We start from the raw sequence: 23,921 nt of genomic DNA, 5'->3' as shown, positions 1-23,921 counted from the left end.
CCAGTACATGATTAAACTTCATTCTTAAATTAAATTTAAGTTAATCAAAATAACCAGACACAGTAAAAACTATGATTACTACAAATAATATGCCCTTCCCCAAACAATTACTTCCATCGATAGCCGTTCCCGGTTTGTGGCGAAACTGAAAGATATGTATCTTGAGCGGTTAGCTGGGGCAGTTCCGGTCTGAGATGCTGTGGGCGTGACACTGGCAGAGGGATGAATGTGAGATTGTGTGTGATAAAAGTTCATTTAGCAATAAATACTTTAATTTATTTGTATATTAAAAATATAATTTTATATTATATGTTTTAAGAATAGTAGAGATGGTTAATTTATGAATGTGTTAAATTTTAATAATTATAACACGTTAAAATATTACATTCATTTCATCACTTTGTGTAAATGTAATTATTTCTTTATTTTATTATCTTTATTATTTTTTGTTTTATTCTTAGATTATATTGATTTAATGTTTTTAAATTTTACATTGCAACAGGTTAAGTGTAAGAAAGGGCCATGTGGCCCTAACTTTGCCTGTAAAAATAAAGAATTTTTTTTCAGAAATAAACTATAATGACTTCAATAAAAATTTAACATAAATGCAAGAACCAAACTGATTTAAAGATAAATTTAAAAAACTATATTGAGATAATGATAGCCACAAAAATACCCAGAGAGAACTCATTTCACAGATTTATAACATGGACTTTTTTATTGGTTTGATTGTTGTATACAACAAATATTGTATGTTTTGATGTTGACAAAACATTACTTAAATTATGTATTGCCTTCACTTACTCTGTTGATGCATGCAATGTAATTGTTATAGGTAAACCGCTCACAAAAAGACCCTGGATGATTTCAGTTCACGCAGGGTGGGGTAAATACCCCTCCGATGCTGTGATACCGCCCTCTCCCAGTATCCCCACCACTTCTCGGCATTCGCTCTATTAGATCAGCTGATTGATCTGGCTCAGTCGGTCTCGTTCACTGCTGCGATTCGTTCAGTTGAAACGGTCAGTACAGAGTTACTGAGCCTTCCCGCTAGAGCGTGTTGACCGAACAAAATGAACGACTGGATGTAATGACTGAGAGAACGAAAGGTTCTGCTAGTAAAAAGTGTTCGAATAGTGAAAGAAACAGCATATCGTACAGTGAATGGATAGATATATAACAATAGGTGTATTATTTCAGGAATCTAGCAAATGCTCATATATCAATTAAAACAAACTTAAAAAATGAAATTGTAAGTTACTAGATACATTATTAAATATTTTAAATGTTAACCTATTGCGGATCGTATTGTTTTGGCGAGTGGGCACCAGCGGGCACAAATTAATTTACGGTCAGCGGGTGCACGAACAGCAATGGTGCGCCACATCGTATCGCTCGCTATTGTATACTACAAAATTCAGTTGTGAAGGTATTCGTTCAGATGGAACATGGGACTGCTGGGGTATCCGTGATATAGGAAAGATAACACGCGAGCAAGGATCCAGGGTGGCAAGGGATGTCTGAATCATAGTCTAAATAAAGCGGCTCGGGCGAAGCGATTACAACATCCGGGCCATTGTCTAGACTAAACCCGCCAACACTTACGTCTGCGTCATTTAGTTCTGTGTCACTAACCTCAAAAGTATTATAATAACAACTGAGGAAAATACTCAATCAGAAGCGCTAAAAAGCAGAGAGTAAACTCATATGAATGATTTTTCAACTTCGACATACGACTGCGATCTGTAGGATATTTATAAAACTTTGAAAACTCTAAATGTAGACCGTTGTTAAACACTCTTAGTTTACAAGTGAAGACTATCACACGATCTATCAGACATTACTAGAACTATTTGGAGGGAAACCTAAAAGCAGACCGCTTTTGCGACCTGAGCTCGTTATCGTGCCGTTAGGCTCGGCCACTGCGTGACGAGCCCAGCTTGTCAGTGATCCGCAATGGGTTAATTAATACTTATAATCAATGGACTTGGTTGATTGATATGCCTTTGATTTATCATAAGTAAGGTCATTCCCTACAAATGGGGAGACTCCCTACTATCCCCGTTGAGTTATATGATTACAGTTTTATTCTTAATCGGTTAGCAGTGAACGAAAGTAACGACTGAACAATTTTGAGGACCTAGTGTAACCTAATGCATAAACTCTATAGTTTTAGTTAGTTCCATATGATGTTAAGCTATTTTCCATGGATAAGAGTTTTTAAATGAACTTAATAATAATATTGTAAGTTTTAACGGCCATTAAAAATAATATATCTGGTTTGAAAAAAATATCAAATTTATTTAGTTGGCAGGAAAAAGTGAATGAAACATTCTACGTGAATGGGTCTTTTAAAACACTCTGATCCGGATCACTTGTTCACTTGACTGACCTGTTCGAAATGAACGACACATCTCTAATGGCCACTGCCACTGCATGGCTAACCTAAAAACAAAATGCAAGCGTCCTGGATACTACTATATTAAGGCTATATTAATCTGTTCAATTAATATTTTACGCTTATACTGCGACACGTGTATACTCCTACACAAAAAAATATATAGTTATAGAACAGGTAAAGTAGCTGCAGTGTAAACAAAACTGTGAGAGGGAAACACGATCCAAACAGCTGCATGAAGACAGATACAAGAAGGTGCTGGTCCCACTCCCCACCCCAACTCCCCGTCGGAGTGGGGCCCCTCCTGCGCGGTACTGCTTAGAAATTTGCTTCTGCACAGGTTTCTTTAATAGCGGTTGACCTATAATTTTTTCTACATGATAAATACTGTAATTTTTATTATTATCACATGTAAGGAGACCTTATCAGTGTCCTGCATTATCCCGCCTGACGCCAAGTTTGTACTCTGTTATTTGTACGATGCAACGCTACCAACCTCTTCCTGAATTACATGATAAGGAATTACTCTGCAAAAAATGTACTATAAAATAAAGATTGGCTTTTTAAACACTCTGGGGGTTTGAAAACCAATTAATTCTACTGTATATTCCTTGTTCTGTAGTTGTGATTTAAATTTGAAAGTATGCTTATTTTTTTACATTTGATATAAATGTTTTTGTAAATATTTGCCTAACATTAAGAACAGAAAATTCATTAAATTGCAAATGCGTCCTATGTTTGTGGCCTTTGTTCAAAACAACTGTAATAATTGAACTCTGCGTCACCGCTAAGCGGTTCTAACACAAAAGCAGAGACGCCAACCAACACCACACTCCATCAGCGACTGCATGTAAGTAAAGTTTACACTCCTGACATACTCCACTGACAGCACCTGACTTAACTGTGTGAGCTCATACAAAAGTTCCCTGAGACTTGATAATGTATTGAACATGAGGAACCCAGTCAAGCTTATGATCTATAATTACTCCTAAATATTTGTATTGCTCCAAGTGTTCAATAAAGCTGTAGTTACAGGCAACCACCCGTGAATCACTTTCACATCTCTTCTGATGAACACGACTCCAGATTTCAGCACCAAGTGCTACTTCACATTTAGTGCATTCATAATAAGCTTCTTTTCAATTATACCAATGGGTAAATACCCATTCAATATTTACCTTCATACAGAGTATTTACCTGGCCTACATCACTACTTTCAGACATTAAAAAGCGTTAATACCAGCAATCCATAAAAAATACACAGGAGCATTTGGTATACCTGCTAAAGAATTGAGTGTAGATGAAGAGGATAGACTAATAACTAACTGATAATTCACTTTAAAATTATTTATAAGTATTTTGAACAAGAATTCAAACAATCTAAGCATTCACCAAAATCTGTCAAAGAAGTAGTTGCCTACTCATTATTTGAAGCAGAGTTTATTATACTCAGTTAAAGATGGATTTTAAAGAGAAAATACATGAATGTATAACCTCAGCTTATTATAACGTAACAAGATAAGAATTTAATACATTATAGACAAATCTAAAGTGCTGACTATGGACAGTATACCTTTTTAATGAGTTATCTCCATTGATATCAATTCTTTGTTTAAAGTTTGTTATTAACCCTTAAGTGAGCGCGCCTCCTAAAGTTACGTGAGTGCTCGCGTGGGGTCTTCTAGACCCCCATTAAGATAAATAATAAATATGAATGCGTTCTTACCTTCTTTGTCTTATTAACTATAGTTACTTACATTATTGCGTATGTCTAATACCTATTTAATTAAAGATAACTATATTTATTATGATTTCATTATTTTTATTCATTTTTTACGTTAAAAAGTATTTAAATTATAGTTTTAAGAAAAAATGTTTATTGCATAAATCACCATATATATATATATGCTATACTATACTATAAAATTATTATTACAAGAATAACTAAATATATATATATATATATATATATATATATATACTGAATTATTCGATTTAAATAAAATTTAAAACTGTAATTCCACGATCTTGTAGTAAAATTTAATAATAAAAATAAAAAATACAATTCAGTTTTTTTATTTTGGTAAAAATAAGTAATCTTTGTTTGTAAAGTATTATATAAACATAAATACTATATAGTGTTTGTTGAACTTACCAAGACTTTGTTTTGGGGAGATAAAAGTAGGACTAGTAAACGGGGGAAAAAATCACTGATAAAGAAAATATTATTTATTGAATATTGAACACACCTCAGATGACATTTGATATGCAGTATAGAAAACTCGATGAGAAACTTATATGAGAAATATACCTCACAATTAAACACGTAAAAATGTGTTCTACAGAAACTTGGTCTGAATCAGTAATTGCACCGTTATTCATGTTTTGGCAGAGATTACAGAAGGTCTCCATGTGCGATAAACACATAGGTCGTTGGCACTTACAACATTTCTGTGTTGTTTTGGTGTCCTTTGTGCGGGGGCAAACAACACATCTTACTCCTCGAACCCGCTGGCCAATTGACTGCTGATTCTCGATGAGGAATCTCTTGCACATTAGCAACCTTGAGAATCGATGATCGCAGCGTCTTTGGGAAGCGAAGAAATTGTTGCCCTTTTCGCTACATGAGGCTTTATCATTCTCTAAGCCGACTTCCCTCAGAAACTTCCTTCTTTCCATTACTTTTTCTTCTTGACAGTTGCTCAAGAAAATAACTTGCCCATTGATGCCTGCGATGTCAAGCAAGCGGTAAAATAAAACAAGGGGCCACCTTTGGGATCTCTAGAAGTGGAATAAGTACCACATTTTTCATCTACAACATCAACCCCAGACTTGGTAGAGTTGTAGAAAGTAATTATGTCCTGGTTTAGACTTGTCTGGTGTGTCAGGGTCGATAACAGCATCAAAATGCATTGGTGATACGAGAACAACACAGCGGTTTCTTTTTGGTGCATATGAAACTACAGTCATGTCATCTCGAAAAGCAAAGATACTCGAATGGGTAATTCGTTTCTTAGCATTTTCAGCAATTTTCGGTTAAACTTTTCAAATACAACCCTGAATGCAGCTAGTTTGTCTAAAGCAAGTCTAGGTGGGTCGATCATTTTTATTATCAAATCTAATAGATTGCAATAAAAAGTGGAACCGCTTCAAACAAACTCATTGTGCAATAAAACATTTCGATTCCAAATCCATCCCTTTCCCACAGTTCAGAAAGATTTTGGTGATTAGATCTCATAATTCCTGCCAATAGTACAAGACCTAGAAATGCATTCATTTCATGTTTGTCAATACTTTTTACATCTCTGGACCTAGAGAAAACTCTGTCCTTTTCTTTCAATGTAGATATTAGTACACGTTTACAATTATATCTAGTATTTCATCATCTATAAATAGATTGTAGCATTCCAAAGGAGTTTTTTGCATGCTTACCTGCATTTTTTGGGCCAGGCAAACGTCTTATTATATTTGCAGGTCGAGCGCGAGCAGTAACTGCAACAATTGGGTCTTTTTTTCCATACAGTTTCTCTATTCTTTCCAATAAATTCTTTGCACTATACTTCCAGATCCCTGTACAACTTATTCTATGACTCTGTCTACAGTCATATGATTTTCAATAACATTTTCAACTTCGTATATGTCCATATTTTCAGGATATTCGTTGGCTGTCGGTACAGGTAGTTTCTTCATTATCACTCATCAGTACAATATCAGAGTCAAAATCACTAATCTTCATCTCTTATCTCGGTCTGTGGGTCAAAGTCTGGATCTTCATCTGTGTTATCAGCTTCAGTATCATTGTTGTGGTCCAACTCACTCATATGATCAGTTTTCGTCATGATCCGACTGAGCATTCTCATCCTCAAATATGTCCCCATCTTCTTCGGTTTCAAGTAAAAAACTTTCTAATTATAGCCACTTGGAAATCTTCAGAACTCATTCTAGGAATAAATAAATATTGTCAAAACAAAAACAAAATATTTAGACACAATCTCTATTCAAAATCCGTTAGCAATGTATATACCTGTACATAAAAATTCTCCTTCTGTATCACATATAAAAATATTCACTTTCACTGCACATATCAAATAACACAAGTACGCGCGAGGGGTAAAAATTACCACAGTAATTGCAACACTAGTAGGTAACGTGAGTGCGCGCGCGGGGGTCTAGACGACCCAAACGTGTAATGTTTGTTTGGGAACGGACTGTACGATTCACCCGCGACGGTCACTGAAAAAACTGACTGTAGGGCGCGATTACTCATCGTTTACCCGTAAGGTATCTAGCGTCACAGCAGTCTAGCCAACCTACTTCGAAAAATAGAGCAATATATCTACTCGAGGGGTCGTTGAGGCCCCCGCGCGCTCATTTAAGGGGTTAACAATAAAAGATTTGAAAGGATAACAGGATTTCAGACATTTGCCATCGTGATAATCAATTACTGAATAAAATTTCTGAACATGTTCACTCAAGCACAGCCATAAGAGGAATATAATTTAGACTGAAACTCTTACGTAGATTTTCACAATGGACATCACTTCATACCATTTAGCAACTGTATGATACAATTTAGCAATTATTTAAGATTTTCCAAACGGTTTCATGTAAATATACTTCTCCATTGTCCATACTTTAGTGACAATCTTTTGAACATTTCACTTGGAGCCAGCTGCAGTAATATGACCTTGAGTTTTTTCAATAGGAACAATGTTAAACCTCGTTCAATTTTATGCCATTATTTTTTATCATAATGTTATGGGAAGTATCACATTTTAAAGCTATAACTAATAGGAATCCAAATGCTTTTCAGTTTTCTTTCTACATTGTATAATATTTTAATATTCAAACAATTAAGTTCAAAAAAGTTTGAAACTTTTTCTGAATAACCTTTATGAAAATAGTGAAAACACGAAGATGTGTTTGGATGCTTATTGATGATATCTTTAAAATTGTGCATCATAGATAATTCTACGATTGAAAATAAAATTGTAAAAGTGCATAAGGTCAATCAAATCTGGCACCAGTACAGCCGACTGCTCTTAATGACTGAAACCCTGCTTTAAGGCTTTAAGCTGACCTACGGTGTGCACACAGACAATACATCAGGTGCGTTTAGAATCCACTCTTTTTTAGTTTTGTTTTTAATCCAGTTTCTAGAATGAAGAGAAAAAGACATTTTGACTAAATATTAAAAAAAAAATCTATATTCAGCCACTTAACATTCTTAACCAAAGAAGAGGTGTGCCTGTGTGTGTGTTACTAACAATATGTTGAGGAGTCAGTTGCTGCTGAGTGACAGCCGGCTTGGTGAGTAACGAGGGTAGTTCCGGAGTGGCAGGCTTGAGACTGACGGGGCTCCCGGTCTGGATCACTAGTTGTCCTGGAACAATCCACAAAATACTGTAGGTTATGTACAATCCTCTCTAGTTAGTGATAGATACTTCGTCACAACAACTATGTGTACATCATTGTTATTAGTGTGTGATTTCTTCAACCAACTTGACATAAGCAAATATGCAGAGTTCCTCATGAAACCATTTTAGGACTTACATAACTGCGTTTACTTAGTTTACTGAACGAATAAGACAATGAACATCAATTTTTTTTTAAATGGAAAGACATTCATGAGACCGACAAAACTGACTACTTCTTATAATGATGGGCTGTGAATATATATCTTGAAACAGTATGTTTGCTAATTATTAAATCATTATTTTTTGCTAATTATTTAATGATTATTTTAATATTTTAAAATTATATAAGTACTCCATTTTTTAACATAAAAGTTGTATATTTTGTATTAATTTTATTCTTATTATTGTAATATATTTTACATTTCATATATTACAATAATCACTGACTTCTAAATATTTATACATTTTCATTATTATGTTTATTATGTGTTATTTACTATTAAGTTTGTACTGGTTTCTATAATTTGATCTGTATCATTTTTACTACAATGTTATATTTCCGAAATAATTACTTCATTTTTTTTTGTCATCATATTATAAAAATGAAATTATAGGTTTACAATAACTGAAATAAGACATAAAAATTCTGGAATAAAATCTTGCCAATTATCATGTTGTTTCATATCACGATGTACTTGTGTTTTCATGGTTTGGCATTGTTAAAGATAATTTATCTTTTAAAAAGTCAATTAATGGTTTTGACGTTTCTTCAGCAAAATTTGTATTAAAATGTGTTTTTACGTCATTTATTTTTAAGTGAATGTAAGATATGGCCCCATGTTATTGAACATAGGTTATAATATTGTAATCAAAAGAAAGATTAATTTTCTTCCAAGATTAAATTACACTATGACTAGAAAAGATCTAGTCAATTTATTTTTAATCCTTTTTTTAAATCCTGTCAGGACGAAAGTAGTAATGAACTGGAATAGGAATTAATACTAACCGTGCTGAAATTAAATTTAGAATCCGATGAAATTTAAATGCTGCTATTTAATGATGCAGTAAGTTAATCACTTTTACGTCGGATTTATTAATAAATAAATTAGTAATTCGTAGATTTATTCAAACCAGTATTATACCATGTTTTAGTCTGTTTGATTTTATTGATAGCCCAACAAGGAGCGACAGTAACCTCTCACTTGCACGCCTGGATAGCCACTATGGAGAAAAGCCCTGGCATCAAAATGGCCGTGATAGTCCTGCCCATAGCTGCTACAGAGCGAACAAGCGTGATGTGACATTTCATGACACATGTGTTTGTGTCATGAAAATTGTCTCTTAGACTATAATGTTCAACAGTAATGAGATACTCTTAAAGTAGAACTTTTCAAAACAAAACAAAAACCAATAATTTATAATCCAATAATTTCCCAGCATACAATATACAGCCAAAATAATTAATGAATTGATTTCTTACTGATTTGATATTTAACTTATCTAGCTGGCTGTAAAAGATAATGGTTTTTCTTTTTATCATGTTAGCTGGTGCTGATATAACTATCATTTAAGTGTCTGACAGTTTATTGTAAGTAAAGCTAAGAAACTGTAACCTATAAAAATGTAATATTTGGAATTTTTAAATTGTGTATTTTGAATAATTGGTTTAGATCAGCCCGTTCAATCATTATGGTCATTTATAGTTCTTCTATGAATTTCCAGATGTTTTAAAATTAGTGTTTAAAAATAGATTAAGAGCCAGCTGTGTTGGTGCGATTATTTTCATTTTTAACTCCATAAGAACAATGTTTAAAACTATAAAAAGATAAGGCACTATTCACACAGAAATTATTAAAAAGATAAGACACTAAAAAAGTTAACCCATAAAGCGTTAATTAGATTTAGCATGCATTTACAGATTTTTCTCAATTTGTTTTTTATTTAATGAATTTTCTTTTTCTTGGAATAAAAAATAACTACAAAGTTTTTAAAGGATAACTGTATTTGAAGATATTATTGCTGGAAACACACGTGACTGTTTTTACTGAACACAACAATATTTATTGATTAAAAATCAATTCTATAAATATAATAGTATAAAATAAAATCAGTTATAATAACTAGCATTTGGTCTCTAACTAACCTAATCAAAGGCAGGTAGTAGATTATCTAGTCTAATCTAATCTACTATTGCACCACCAGTTGGCATTCCACCAATACACATAAAACAAAACTAATGAATGATTTATTATCAGCTCGACACGCATTCCAGTTTGCTTTGAGATAGTCATAAATCATTAAGCATTCCTGCACTTTTACTAACTGTAATTTAAGCAATAAAATCAGAAACTACGGTCATGTACTTATGCCATGTTTAGTGCAATTTCGATAATAAGGATGTGAATATACGCATATGACATGTGAAAAGGGTTAATTCTTTCTTCAACTAGTTGTATTTATCAGATTTTTAATTTTACTTTAAAAATTCTTTTTTTAAGTCATAAAAAAGGGCGAGAAAACCACAACAAGAAACGTAATATTATTGTATTCCCTTCCACCATTACTAACACTGTGACTCTCTGAACAGTCAGTCAAATGTAAAGTACTACTAGTGCAGTCATTGAAGCATTGTTGGTCCGAATTTTTTTACTGTGAACCGAATTGCATAAAATTTTGGAATTAGGTTCATCTTACCCTTAACTTCAAAAGTGAAAATGATTTGAACTCCGCAACCACCCTGGGGGTGGTTGCCACCCCCCCCTTCTCGGGAGTGAATTTATTTTTTTCAAAATAACCTCAGTTTATCGATAAAAGGCCTAATTTTAAGCAAAAAATCATCTATAACGTTTTTTCGAAAAATCCAATACTTTTCAAGTTATTGGCAATTGAAAATTCGCAATTGTTACACGTTTTTTCATCGGTTTTTTGCAAATATCTCCAAAAATATACGTTTTAATATCGAAAATTTTATAAGGAACCACAATTGTAGCAGGTAAAATAATGAACAATTTTGTTTTTTATAAAGTATTCTAAGTGCAATATTAAGCTAGATATTAAAAATCAAAGCCGTTTTTTTATTTTGTCTGAAATTTAATCGATGTGGTCAATGCCATCTAGCGGCGAGCAGATGCATTTTAGGCATTCTAATAAAAAAGAGTTTTATATAGTGCTTGAAATAAGCTTTTAAAATGAGCACTAATTAAAAGTCTTTTGCACGTAAAATAAGTGAGCTGTATTGCAAATAAGAGGAGTCATCTAATGTTTTTTTCTTTTAAATCAATGGGTTTCATAAGTGCCATTTCCACCAAAATTAAAATTAATCGTATTCCACCTAGAATAAACTTTATTATGAAGAGTTTAATAGATTGTATCAGTTTGGCTGCTTCAGGACACATATTTTTCAAAAAAGTCACGATTAAAAAAAATTTTAAAATTTAAAAAAAACCACCTTTTTTCATAATATCTCAAAAATGACGACACATACGAATAAAAGTGTAGGTATGAAAAATGTAGGTATATTTCTCTGACAAACAATTTTTTGATTTTTTTATTTTTTCTGTAAAACAAAAATTTACGGAAATATGATTGTTTTAAAGAGCGCGTAGCAGCGCAATCACAGCCTCTCTTAAGCCCTCTAACCCTTTACCGTTTGAGAAAAAGGTTTTTTTACTATATATTGCAATGAAGGATGTTGTAGCTCTCTTAATAACTTTACAATGGTTTTTGTAAATTGTGATAGCATAAAAAATTGAAGGAGTTTATGGTCAAAAACTTATCATATTTTTTTGATACTTAGTAACTGAAAATTTCGGACTGTGAATATTTGGAGCAATGTGAAAGTACGCAGTATAATAGAGACCCCAAAACTATTGTAATGTGTATATATATACACAATATGGCTCATATATTTTTGGAAACGTAGGCATGAATACATACCAACTTTCTTATATGTATATATAACACATTTGAGTAAAATTTTGTATAATTTGTAAATATTTTTATCCAATAAATGGCAATTTTTTTACTCTAAATTAAATTATTTTTAAATAATATGTAATCATATATATTTACTGTTTTAATTTAGGGGTAGTTTTAAGGGTAGAAAAGCTTAAGAATATGATAATCATTTTCGAGAGTGTGGAATAATATTTAAATATCCTTTTCATTTTATCAAAAAAAAATTTTTAAACAGTTTTTTTTATCAAGGGGTAGTTTTCAAGGGTTTGAAAGGGGGTTAAAAGTTTGATAATTATTATAGAAAATATAAAATATTACTAACTCTATACTTACATCTTTTTATATCATACCAAAGTATTTTTTGTGATTTTTTGCAATTTAGGGGTTGTTTGCAAGGGTTTTGTAAGATGTTCAAGGGGTTGAAAATGATTTTAATATGAGGTAATTGTGTTATAAAACACTTTAAAATTTCACCACTTACTATTAAACATGTTTTCTAAGCGATAAAATGGCTCAATGTCGATTTTTCCATTAAGGGGTTGTTTACACCCCTTAAAAAATAATAGGCGGAGTTTCAGATCATTTTCACTTTTGAAGTTAAGGGTAAGAATGAGCCTAATTCCAAAATTTTCATGCAAATCGGTTCACAGTAAAAAAATTCGGAGGTAAGACCGTATTTTTCGCTTCAATGACTGCACTATACATACAATGAAAAATAATGAACTGTTATTTAAATAAGCCTAATTTATAGAACTCCTTCATCTACATTTTCATTTCACTGAGAACAAAAACTGAATATTTACTGGTGATGAGTAATTCTTATATTGTGGCTGTTATGCAAAATAATACCATACTCCATACAATCCATCCCATCTAGAACACGCCTGCCAAATATCAGAGGACTGTCGCTAAGTCGGAGGTAACAGAAGAGGTAACTGATTACAACAAGTCTCAGCGTGGTGATTCTTGCGGCCCATGACAGCCTCCAGCAAACGTGTCAAGTAAGTAGGTTATTATCAAGTGATTACTTAAATTATACTCAACTGAAGCTGTAAAATACAAGTGTTGAACATTTAAAATACAAGAATAGGACCAGTCTTACTTTGACCAGGTTTAGCCGCAGGAATGGTCCTGAGGATCGGTTGTTGTATCACCATGGCGTTGCTTCCACTCACTACCTAAAATACAATGTAAATGTTAGAAACATATATCAACTACATAGGATGACACTAAAACACGTTAGAACATGCTGGTTAATGGTTTCAAGTGTTAGGAATGCTACACTGAAGAAACGTTTCTACTTTATCTTGTGATGTGGGCTGAGAATATTCCCAGTGAGAGGGAACTTATGAAATGAGAATATTACTGGGAATATCTTTGGCCCAGAAAGATTCCAAAAAATGGGAATTTATGAAAGTGTGTGTATTTTTGACGTTTTAACACTTACAAATATAAACTAGTTAAAGAACTTTAAAACTAGGTTAACTAAGTAAATTCATAAATTTTGATCCAAGAATTATCATTCCATGCATTAATTTCCAGTAAAAAAAGTATCCTGGGAATTTCGATTCCTAAACTATGACATTAAAAACTGAAGCAATTAAAAAACCATTTAAAAACAATACAAATTAATGTTTATTACAAATTAAATTACAGTTAAAAAGTAATTTCTTCTTGGAACTCAAACAATATTAAAATGTTCAAACATTCTAGGTCTACAATATTAAAAAAACAATATAAATTCACTGCTTCTTGATGTTTTTCGGCTTTACAATAATTGTAATTGTTAGGCCACTAAATGTCAATATTGCCATAATATTTAGTACATTAATGTTTTAATAAACAATAGTGAAAATTAAAGCTTAATATAATATTTACTTAATTCTTTCATCTTTAAAACATTGAAAAAAGGTTTTATTTCTAACAAAGAGATTAAGTCCATATTCAAAGACCTAAACTTATTAAAATAAAAATGGTATTAAAATAAAAAAGGCTAATGGTGATCATAAACTATGTATGATTTAGCTCTTAAGAGTAATTTAATTACAATGAGCTCTAATGGGGAATTTTTTCAATACAAGTCAAAAGAGGGAATTTTTCTGAGGATTTTATTCAATCAATAATATTATTTTTAACATATAAGAGTGTTTCTGATTTATTGTATTGCACAATTACCTTACCACATTGATCTATTAATTTCAGAAATTTCACTTTTAAAATTTAAATTAAATAAAATTTTAGTTTTTGAGTTTGATATAACAATATGATTACTGGCTTTGCCAATTAATTCGGCTAAAGAAGTTTCAATAAAGTGTGCAGCGTGTGATGTACAGTGTCGCTAGAAAGTTTAGGGACACCTGTCTGAAAGAGAAATGTTACAGTTGGCCCTAAACTAACTAATTTCTCAATGCTATTGATTGTTGGCTGTTTTAAGGACATCAATTCAAGTTTTTATTCAAAATTTCAATATTTTATCTCCAAAAATGTGGAAGAAGCATGCATTAATGTATTTTAAGGAACTGCCAAAAAAACCTTGTTTTTTAGATATTTTATTTTTATAACTTCTTAACGGCTTGCCATATTGTAATGAAACTTGCACAGTACTTTTATTATAATATGATGATCATTTAAAAAAATATGTCATGTTACAAATAAATTTTGTACTCAACTGGTCAGGGTACAAATAAAATTTTATTTTCGAACATTTTATAACAAAAAATGTGAGTTTTAATTTCGCTTCTACAAGTAGACGCCTTCATTTACAGACATGCGGTCTGCACGTCATTGTTCCTCTGGCGGTTGTTTTGTGAAACAAGCCTGCGCGCGCATTCCACACTGCCATTGTGACAGTTGTACTGCAATCTTCTTTGTGATTTGTTTATTTCGCTGTTTTGTGAAAGTTAAAGCTGTGATTATGGGCCGCTCATCTGTGTCCGAGGACATTAAATGGCAAGTTATCGGTATGTATAAAACCGGTAGTTCATACCGAACAATTGCATCCAAGTTACATGTGTCTAAAACATGTGTTGAAAATACAGTGCGACGTTTTAACCTAGCCGGTACCGTGATTGATGCCCCGCGGAGTGGTAGGCCACGTTAAAACCACGCCTCGGCAGGATCGTAAGCTACTCGTGATGAGCAAAAAGGACCGAAATGCAAGTGCACCTGATTTACTAAGCAGCATGAAACAAGATGATGATCGTTACAATGTGAGTGTAGCAACTGTGAGTTCCAGACTTAGAGATGCAGGTATGAAATCATTTTACGCTATCCGCAAACCTTTGTTAAATGACAAGGCCAAAAAGACACGCCAAGTTTGGTGCAAGGCTCGATTAGGGTGGACAAAAGAAGCTTGGCGGCGTGTTTTGTTTTCTGATGAAAGCCGTTTTGAACTATTTGAACTATGCAGTTCAGGCCGGTGGCGAAGCAGTAATGATATGGGGTTGCATTTCAAGTGAGGGTCCTGGGGAGCTTCAGTTCGTTGAAGGCACAATGAACAGTATTAAATATTGTCAAACTCTAGAAGAATTCATGTTACCATCTGCCAATAAATTGCTTGGTGAAAATTACATCTTTCAACAAGACAATGCACCGTGCCACAAATCAAGACACACACAAGAATGGTTCAGTAATCATGATGTTGAGGTTCTGAAGTGGCCACCACGAAGCCCGGATCTTAATCCGATAGAAAATTTATGGAATACCATGGCCAGTCGTCTAGCGAAGAACAAAGCTGAACTGAAGTTCATGTTGGCACAGATATGGCGGAGTATCAAGAAGGAAGACTGTCTGACACTCATTGATTCGATGCCAAAACGGATCAAAGAATGTTATAAAGCTAATGGAGGACCTATTGATTACTGATTTGTATGTATTCATGTCCATTTTACTATTTTGTATAATTTAAATATTTGTTTCCATTAAAAACAAACTTTTGTCAGAAATTTGTGTTTTTTTTAAGCCTGTCCCTAAACTTTTTAGCGACACTGTATACTTTTGTAAAGAATGTTTCTTCTCCATCCACAAAGTAAAAGTGTATAGGATAAAGCTTAAGACAGTTAATAAGTTTTATATCAACGAATTGTGATCCTTTTTATTTTACTGGTTCTTTATTTTATTTAGTTAATAAAAATGTGATTTAACATCTAAAATTTGTAGTTTTCTTAAGCTTCAATTCTTTTCATCTACAAAAATTAACAAGCTGAGGCCATGATTATCAAAATTGATACTCACGATAATTTAAACAACTTTACTTCAAAATGAGTGTAGGTAACATTTATATTAAAACAGTATTTACAGGTGGAAATATTCTTTTGAAAATAAAGGTGTGGCTCCATGGAATGGACCTGAAAATCTGCTTGGCAGTCATGCCTTGGCAGCTGAGTATCACATATGATACTCATGGCAGTCAACCTGTTAAGAATTATTTCAATATCTTTTACAGATCAAAATGTATGACAAGCAAAACATACAGTGAAATTTACCAATTTCAAAAGGTTTTCTAGGAATAAAAAATACAATCATTATCTTAAAGAAACAGAACTAAAGTCCTAATTAGTAATTCTACAACTATGTACTTATGTACCTACACGATATTAAAACAACACACAACTCCACACACGAATATATCTTGGTTACAATAGCATAGTCATTCTCCCTAACATGATACATGCTGTAAAATGTGCCAGCATAATACAGGGTAAAATGGTGCGAGGCCACGGAGAACAACAAATGGAGTACTGTACAGCTGTTCCCTCATGTTCAATCTGCATTCTCTAATATTTTTTTGTTAATTTTTCTAACTACAGTTCGCAGCACGAGACAGATATTAATTGATTGTTTATTTACAAAACTTATCATTTTGGAGCAAACACAACTCGAGCATATAAAGTCATTGTAGGCATGCAAAATTTTCCAAAATACATGCACGTAATAATAATAAAAATACAAATTACTAAGTCACCTCTAGGCTAAGACTACAAAAATAATATAATTAAAGAACAATAAATTGTAAATTACTACAAATTTTATACCAAATACTAAATCTTTTTTAGTTAGGGTGGCACTATTAAAACCACTACATAATTGATTGGTTGTATCTAATAGTTACATTGGTAAATGAATTTTTTATCTGATGTATATAAAATCTACAGATGGGATGTAAATGTTTTATCATTTTAATAAAGCCTACTTTAACTGTATCTTGATAATGTATAGTTATAGTATTTAAAATGATTAATACCTTGACTCTTCTCAATTCAATAAATGTTTGCCATTTGTAACTGCAATAAACAAAAAATCAGTAACACTAAGTTTCGAGATCTGAAATCTTATATCTTCTTCAGATAAATAACTAACCTAACACATAATTACAAACTATTTTAAAATAAACAAATCCTACCAAAGCGTTAGTCATACATGCGTAAGTCAGGAATCACAATCACCATGTAGTGTGCCAACTTCACTAACTCTAAACTAAAACATGCATTTAATAAAAAACTAAACACAACACTAATTATTAAAACTGAACTATAGAATACAGGTCACAATAGGTCTGCATTCGCTGATCAAGGTGGAAAAAAGGAGGGAACAGGAATGGTCCTTTTTTTATTATTGGTTCATGTTAAATGAACTTTTTAAAACCATACTGTGACTCCGCATTGGTTTATTACAAATATCTAATCGTTTGATACTTTTGATTTTCTTTTTAGTTCACTTTTCAGAATTGGCAACCAAAGCAGCCTAATCTCGACTGATGGTTGACAATTTTCAAGGTTGGCAATTTAAGTATAAGTAAACTTACCGGAGTCCCAGATTTAATCACTCTCAATGTTTGGGCACTGAGGGGACGAATCCCTTGTTTGGCATTTGGATTTTGTACCTTGATCAGCTGTGGCTGACCTGTAAAACAACATATAAGTCATTATTAAGAGTATCACAAAAATAGTCCTCTTAAAATTAACCATAGATTTTTTATGTATAGGATATAGGCTACCGGGTGTAAATTAAGTTCTGACAGGCCTGAATGTACTCCAAACGTATTGAGATATCGATGTACAACCTTCACCATACTTATTAAAATAGTTTTGTGAATTTTTTACAGAATAAAAATTTCCCTCCCTTTTTACGGGGAGGGGGGGGGGTTGAAGAGGAAAACTTTAAATTTTCAAACTGCAACCCCTATCTTGTGACATGTTATTTTAAAGGGCTTTTGAATAGAAACACGATGATATGGATTTAAAAAGTCCAAAAAAGTATTTTAATAAGTATGGTGAAGGTTGTACATCGGTATCGCAATCCATTTGGAATATATCAAGGCGTATCAGGACTTAATTTATATTTCAGTGCGGTAACTGAAATATACCGACAAACTTAAGGAGGTTGTTCCTGGGGTCAAAACAAATCAAAAAGTTCCTATACATGTATGTCCTAAATTGTATTGATTTCCATCTGTCCGTCTGTTTGTGTTTTTTTACATTAAAATTTGTTCCTAATAACCATTAAAGACAGAAAGTTAAAATTTTCAACATATGCTAATGTAGTAAAGATTGTTATTTTTTTAAATTAAAATTTCTAGTTAACAAAATTCGAAACGGCGGCTTGTTAAAATCTTTGATGATGAATTTCTTAAAAACTACTTCCTGTATAAAAAATGTAGAGATTGTAGTCTATGGAAATTGATGTCAGACAGTTTTAATTTTATTACAGCTCATGAACAAATTAAAAAATATACATAGGCCGAGATAGGTAAATTTCTTGGCAGTCTTGACCAATTTTCAATTTAGCAAGTACTTGGATATAAACATTGTATTAAATATTTTTTTAGTTTCTGCTAGGACTAGTACTAAATAAATTTAATACAAAGAGAGGGTTGGATTGAAAACAATGGTTTTATGATTTGTCATAAAATGGCCAGCCTTTTCGGGATCATATTTTAAAACAAAATATGAATGCGACTATAAATTTTAATTATCATCCAACACTCAGAAAGTTTATCTGGGAAAAGATACTTAGTGGTGGAAGTGTCTAAAATGCTGACAGACCAACAAGTGTTTGGCCGAACTTCCCGATTTGTAACACAGGGTCCTAATTGTGAAACTTTCAGTTAACAGGCACAGGAATCTAATTCTCAAAGTTGCTTAACTCATATTACACTAGCCACCCAATCCAATTAATACAGTACATTTTTAGAGAATTCTTAACTACAAGAACTATTTTAAGAATTAGTAGTATGATCAGACAGTTGGTTCTTAAAAACAATGTTGCGATCTACTGTAATAGTTGGTAGACGAAACTCAGATGATTGATTCCCTTGCTTATTTATTACCAGTGGCACAATTTCTAGGTCTTTGCAAAGTTGGCAGCAGTATACAGAGCCATATTGATTTATAGAGAAGTATAGCAATGGTCAGTCAGACTTTTAGACACTTCCCTTAGATTGTCAAATACAGGTTACTCATAGGATTACATAAGTTATAAAGTATGTACTGTGTATTGCTTACTTTGTTGATTAAACAATTTTCACAAAAAAATGGTTTTCATAACCAGGGTATAAACATATCATTGATTACAAACAAACACAAATTCATGCCAAAATTGTTGTTTGTTATAAGGCCAGTAGCCATATGTAGGTCTTTAGGGTAGGATACGATAAGCGGACCCAGTTTTTTATATCGAAGAATGTAATCATCGATACCTAATATTTGCATTTAAAATCCTACACTATCAATCGATATAAAAGTATCTATAGTCCTCAATAACAATCATAGGTTTTAAATTAAAATATGAATTTAATATTTACAGTGATCAAACAAATTATTATAGCCAACATTATAAAAACTGAAGATGACCATATTTGCTCCTGACAGTTACAATTGTTTCTTTTCCACAAATCTCACATAATGGTTTTTTTGGTACGAGTTCAACATGTTGAAGTCACGAAAAACATGTGTTATCATTTTTCAAAGCAATGTCGTGTAGTTTTCTAAAATTGACTGCCATTTTTAATAATCAACTGTTACTCATATAAAATGGAAATATTACATTACGAGTATTATTTGAAAGTGTTTACAGCTGTTGATATAGATTATTTAAGTTAATTGTTCAAATAATTAATCAGTATCGATTGATTATATCAATGGTTATGATTAAGTAATATTGTTTGCCAATTTCAATATAAAAATCCGGGTCCGCTTATTGTACTCTACCCAGGTCTTTATTATGTTCTCACTTTAAATCTTTCCATATGATATAGCCTATGTGGCTTATATTTACATAGTATAAACAGAAACGTACAGCCTTCATATTTTAATTCCAGGACAAAAAATTATTATTGAATATTTAATTTGAAATCTCAGAAGGCAAAAGACTAGATCTTCAGAAGTACTATTGTAATGTTTACAAATTTATGACACCTATTTAAGAGCTCGCTTTTCTCTTGTGAACAAGTTATAAAAATAAAACGTGATTACATAGATTGTTCAAGATCAATCCTTCTTAAAAGAAACTCTCCAAAATATAAGGTTTAGATTAGGTTATCATAAATATGTTACAAGTAGTACCAAAGTTAAAGATACCCTTTACAAGTGCTCAGATCACATGAGCACTTTATATTTACCTACTTATAGAGCATAATAAAAACTTAGTAAATAGAGATGAAGTGGCCTCCTTCTCACCAACATCGCTTTCTTTTGGGAGGCAGAAAACAAGAATTGATCATCATAATGACATGTAATTTTCACAGCACATCAAATAAAGTCTGTTCTTTCTAATAATGTAGTTTTCTAGGTCCATAGTAAGAAAGACTTGGGTAGACTTTAATAAGGGGCTTACACTCGTAATTCGATTGTTTTTGTCAAATGGTTTGATGTTTTTACCTGAAGGAATAATTCAATATTACTGTACACTTTATTTAACTTAACATATGATTTCAACTTATTAGTTATACGTTATTTAATGTAAACAATAAAAAGCATGGTATAACTAATATTTTCAGACTGAAAATGGTGATGAATATGAGGAAAATATGTGAGATATTTCTTACAAGTGACGAGATTTGGTTGAGTGGCTTCAACATTTGGGTTTGGATCCTGGTAACCCATGGGGAGAATTCTTTCCTCCATTTCACAAAAGTGGTTACTCATTGATATCAAGGTAAGCAAGTTATAAATATTGTAAGGTTTCTTTAATATCGAAGTCTAGGCCACAGTTGGTTTTGTAACATTAGTGTTAAATTTATGTTTTTAAAACTGTAATGTACAAAATTCTTCTTGTTATGGTAATTTATGGGTAGGGTATGATAAGCGGACCCGGTTTTTTATATCGAAATTGGCAAATGATATTACTTAATCACAACCATCGACGTAATCAATCGATACTGATTAATTATTTTGAACAATTAACTTTGAAAAATCTATATCAACAGCTGTAAACACTTTCAAATAATACACGTACAGTAATTTCAATTTAACATAAGTAATATTTATTATTAAAAATGGCAGTCAATTTTAGAAAACTACACGACATTGCTTTGAAAGATATGACATGTTTTTAGAGGCTTCAGCATGTTGGACTCATACTGAATAACCCATTATGTGAAATTTGTGGGAAAGAAACAACTGTAACTGTGAGAGGAGCAAATATGATCGTCTTCAGTTTTCATAATTTTAATTATAATAATTTGTTTGATCACTGTAAATATTAAATTCGGTACTTTGGGATTATACCGACCACACCCAGACATGAATCGTTATTTCACATTTCGTTTCTACTGATTACTAGATTAGCGTAGAACAATATTTCGTCAATATAAAACAGGAATTGTCTTATCGCAAACACCTCCCCATCCTCAGACAGAGGTCAAAGTCGAGCGTCTAGTAGATAACGTGATTGCAGAGTCTCGCCGCCCGTTCAGCTGGTGCATCGCTTTGTTGTACTTCCGTGTTTTACCTCTACATTTCTCCAAACACAAAAATTCAACAAAAACAAAACATTTACCAAACTAAACTTTTTATTAAAAATCACATTCCGCCACCCAAAATGCGAGTGCCTCCGGCCATCAGCGCGGGCTTCGGCAGCACCTTCGGTGCTGCCCCGCGCTGATGTCGACGAAAGAAAAACATCCCTCGAGATAGTACCTATCAGTAAAATATCAAATTCTAGAGGGGCTAATCAGAAATATAAATTGAATTGTAATGGAAAGGCAATGATGTACCGTGCAAATCACGTGATGCCGCGCGGCCTGCCGTAATCAGGATTCTCGAGAAAGATAAGATAACAGCGACAACAATACCGATCACAATACCTGGAAATGCTTGTAAGTTTGTAATTTTGTAATTGAAGAGTTGTTTTTTCGTTCTATCATGTTTGTTTCTATAAATTTCTATTTTTGTGTTCTTCATACTGGTGTGGTCGGTATAATCCCAAAGTACCTTAAATTCATATATTGAAAACTTGTGATTGTTATTGAGGACTATAGTGATCAAATTATTATAACTAAAATTAGGAAAACTGAAGACGACCATATTTACTCCTCTCACAGTTACAGTTGCTTCTTTCCCACAAATTTCATATAATGGGTTTTTCGGTACGAGTCCAACATGTTGAAGCCACGAAAAAGCAACGTCGTAGTTTTCTAAAATTGATTGCCATTTTTAATAAACAGAATTATTACTTCAATGTAAAATTGAAATACTATCCTATGTGTTTTATTTTAGTGTTTACAGCAGGCTGTTGATATAGATTATTTAAGTTAATAGTTCAAAATAATTAATCAGTATCGATTGATTATATCGATGGTTATGATTAAGTAATATCGTTTGCCAAATTCAATATAAAAAACCGGGTCCGCTTATTGTACCCTACCTAATAAAACTTTGCAAAAATTCAAAGGAGTGTCCTTTTTCGAAAATGACACAATCAGCACTCAATTAAAATTTAAGTAGGCACTCTACGTAGTGATTTACAGTATAACATCATAAACTTTTGTTGTATACTTTGTTCAAAACTTCCTTGGATATGTTCTTAGACCAACTGGTTACAATACTCCTCATTCTCCAGACTCCCTGGTAACTCCTCTCCTTCATTTTTCTGACAACTACTATTTTTATTTCAAATACATTGATATTGATTGATAGTTTTCTGTTTTTCCATATAAGAAGTAGGTATTGATGATTACACCAAGGGAAATAAAATCTGGATCTGTTTATAATACTCTGCCCTTAAAGCTTTGAACTCTATATATAATACTGTTATGGTTAGCATGTATTTAGTATCATTGATGAATTCTAATGTTAATTTTGTCATGTATAGCATCCTAAAATCTCTCATGATCAGTATAAATTTCTGGAAATAAATAATTTGGTAAAATTATACTAAAGGTTAGGGAGGGTATAATATTTAATTTAGTAAAGTGTATATTCATCAAGGTTTAAAAAAGGGTAGTATAAGATGATATTCCTAACTATGCTTTGCCAGGTGAGGGACCACCAAATCAAATATTTAATAATAAGAGATAAATGTTGACAGAAGCAACACAACCGAATCCCGCCAAAACAGTACATCTGGCGTGAACCCCTCTCTCCCCACTACAATGATCGTGTACTGTCCACTGGCCCCCATTACCACCCCTCTTTCAATAAAAATCCAGATTTCAATTACTTACCATTCGCATCCTGAATGATCAAATCTATTGTGTTACTTTGCTGAGCCATCCCTCAGTATTAATGAATGTGTTACCGAACTTTCACATTTATCACTGATCTATAAACCTACTAAAATATTAAATTTATCGGAGCATGTATAGAGTCCTCCTCAAGTTGGCCAGTCAAAATGGCGACGAAAACACTACAACGGAACATTTTAAATAAGTTGTACAGAATAAATACATACAGAACGGTGCATTACAAGCATACATCTATATAAAATCATAATTCCAGTTTAATACTAAAGAACAAGATGCTTAAAATGTGCGTATGAAATCTAGTTACTTGTTTCACCCAATTTATAACCAACAAAACGATAATCCAAGCTGAGCGGCGGGCTTAATGTAGAACAGCTGATTGGTGGGCTTATACAATCACGTGGGCCCAATATTCCTTTCATTGGAACAGAGGAACGAAACCGGAAACAGGTGATCGCGTTAAATCAAA

At 32.5% G+C, this 23,921-nt stretch overlaps 1 protein-coding gene across 1 annotated transcript in view; it reads right to left on the bottom strand.

Moving 5' to 3' along the window:
- LOC124364894 (transcription factor Dp-2) overlaps positions 1-23,822 on the bottom strand; it is a 48,185-nt gene extending 24,363 nt beyond the window's left edge. The window contains exons 1-4 of the mRNA XM_046820699.1: positions 23,435-23,822; positions 17,576-17,673; positions 12,875-12,950; positions 7,666-7,781 (exon numbers count right to left, since the gene is read on the bottom strand). Coding sequence (XP_046676655.1) covers positions 7,666-7,781; positions 12,875-12,950; positions 17,576-17,673; positions 23,435-23,483 — 339 coding nt within the window. The 5' untranslated portion in view covers positions 23,484-23,822. The remainder of the gene's footprint in view (positions 1-7,665; positions 7,782-12,874; positions 12,951-17,575; positions 17,674-23,434) is intronic.
- Between the last annotated feature and the right edge of the window lie 99 nt (positions 23,823-23,921).

The sequence above is a fragment of the Homalodisca vitripennis genome, chromosome 6 (assembly GCF_021130785.1).
Source record: "Homalodisca vitripennis isolate AUS2020 chromosome 6, UT_GWSS_2.1, whole genome shotgun sequence".
NCBI classification, from domain to species: domain Eukaryota; kingdom Metazoa; phylum Arthropoda; class Insecta; order Hemiptera; family Cicadellidae; genus Homalodisca; species Homalodisca vitripennis.
Note: the sequence above shows the minus strand (reverse complement) of the source record. Positions and strands in the feature narration are given on the sequence as shown.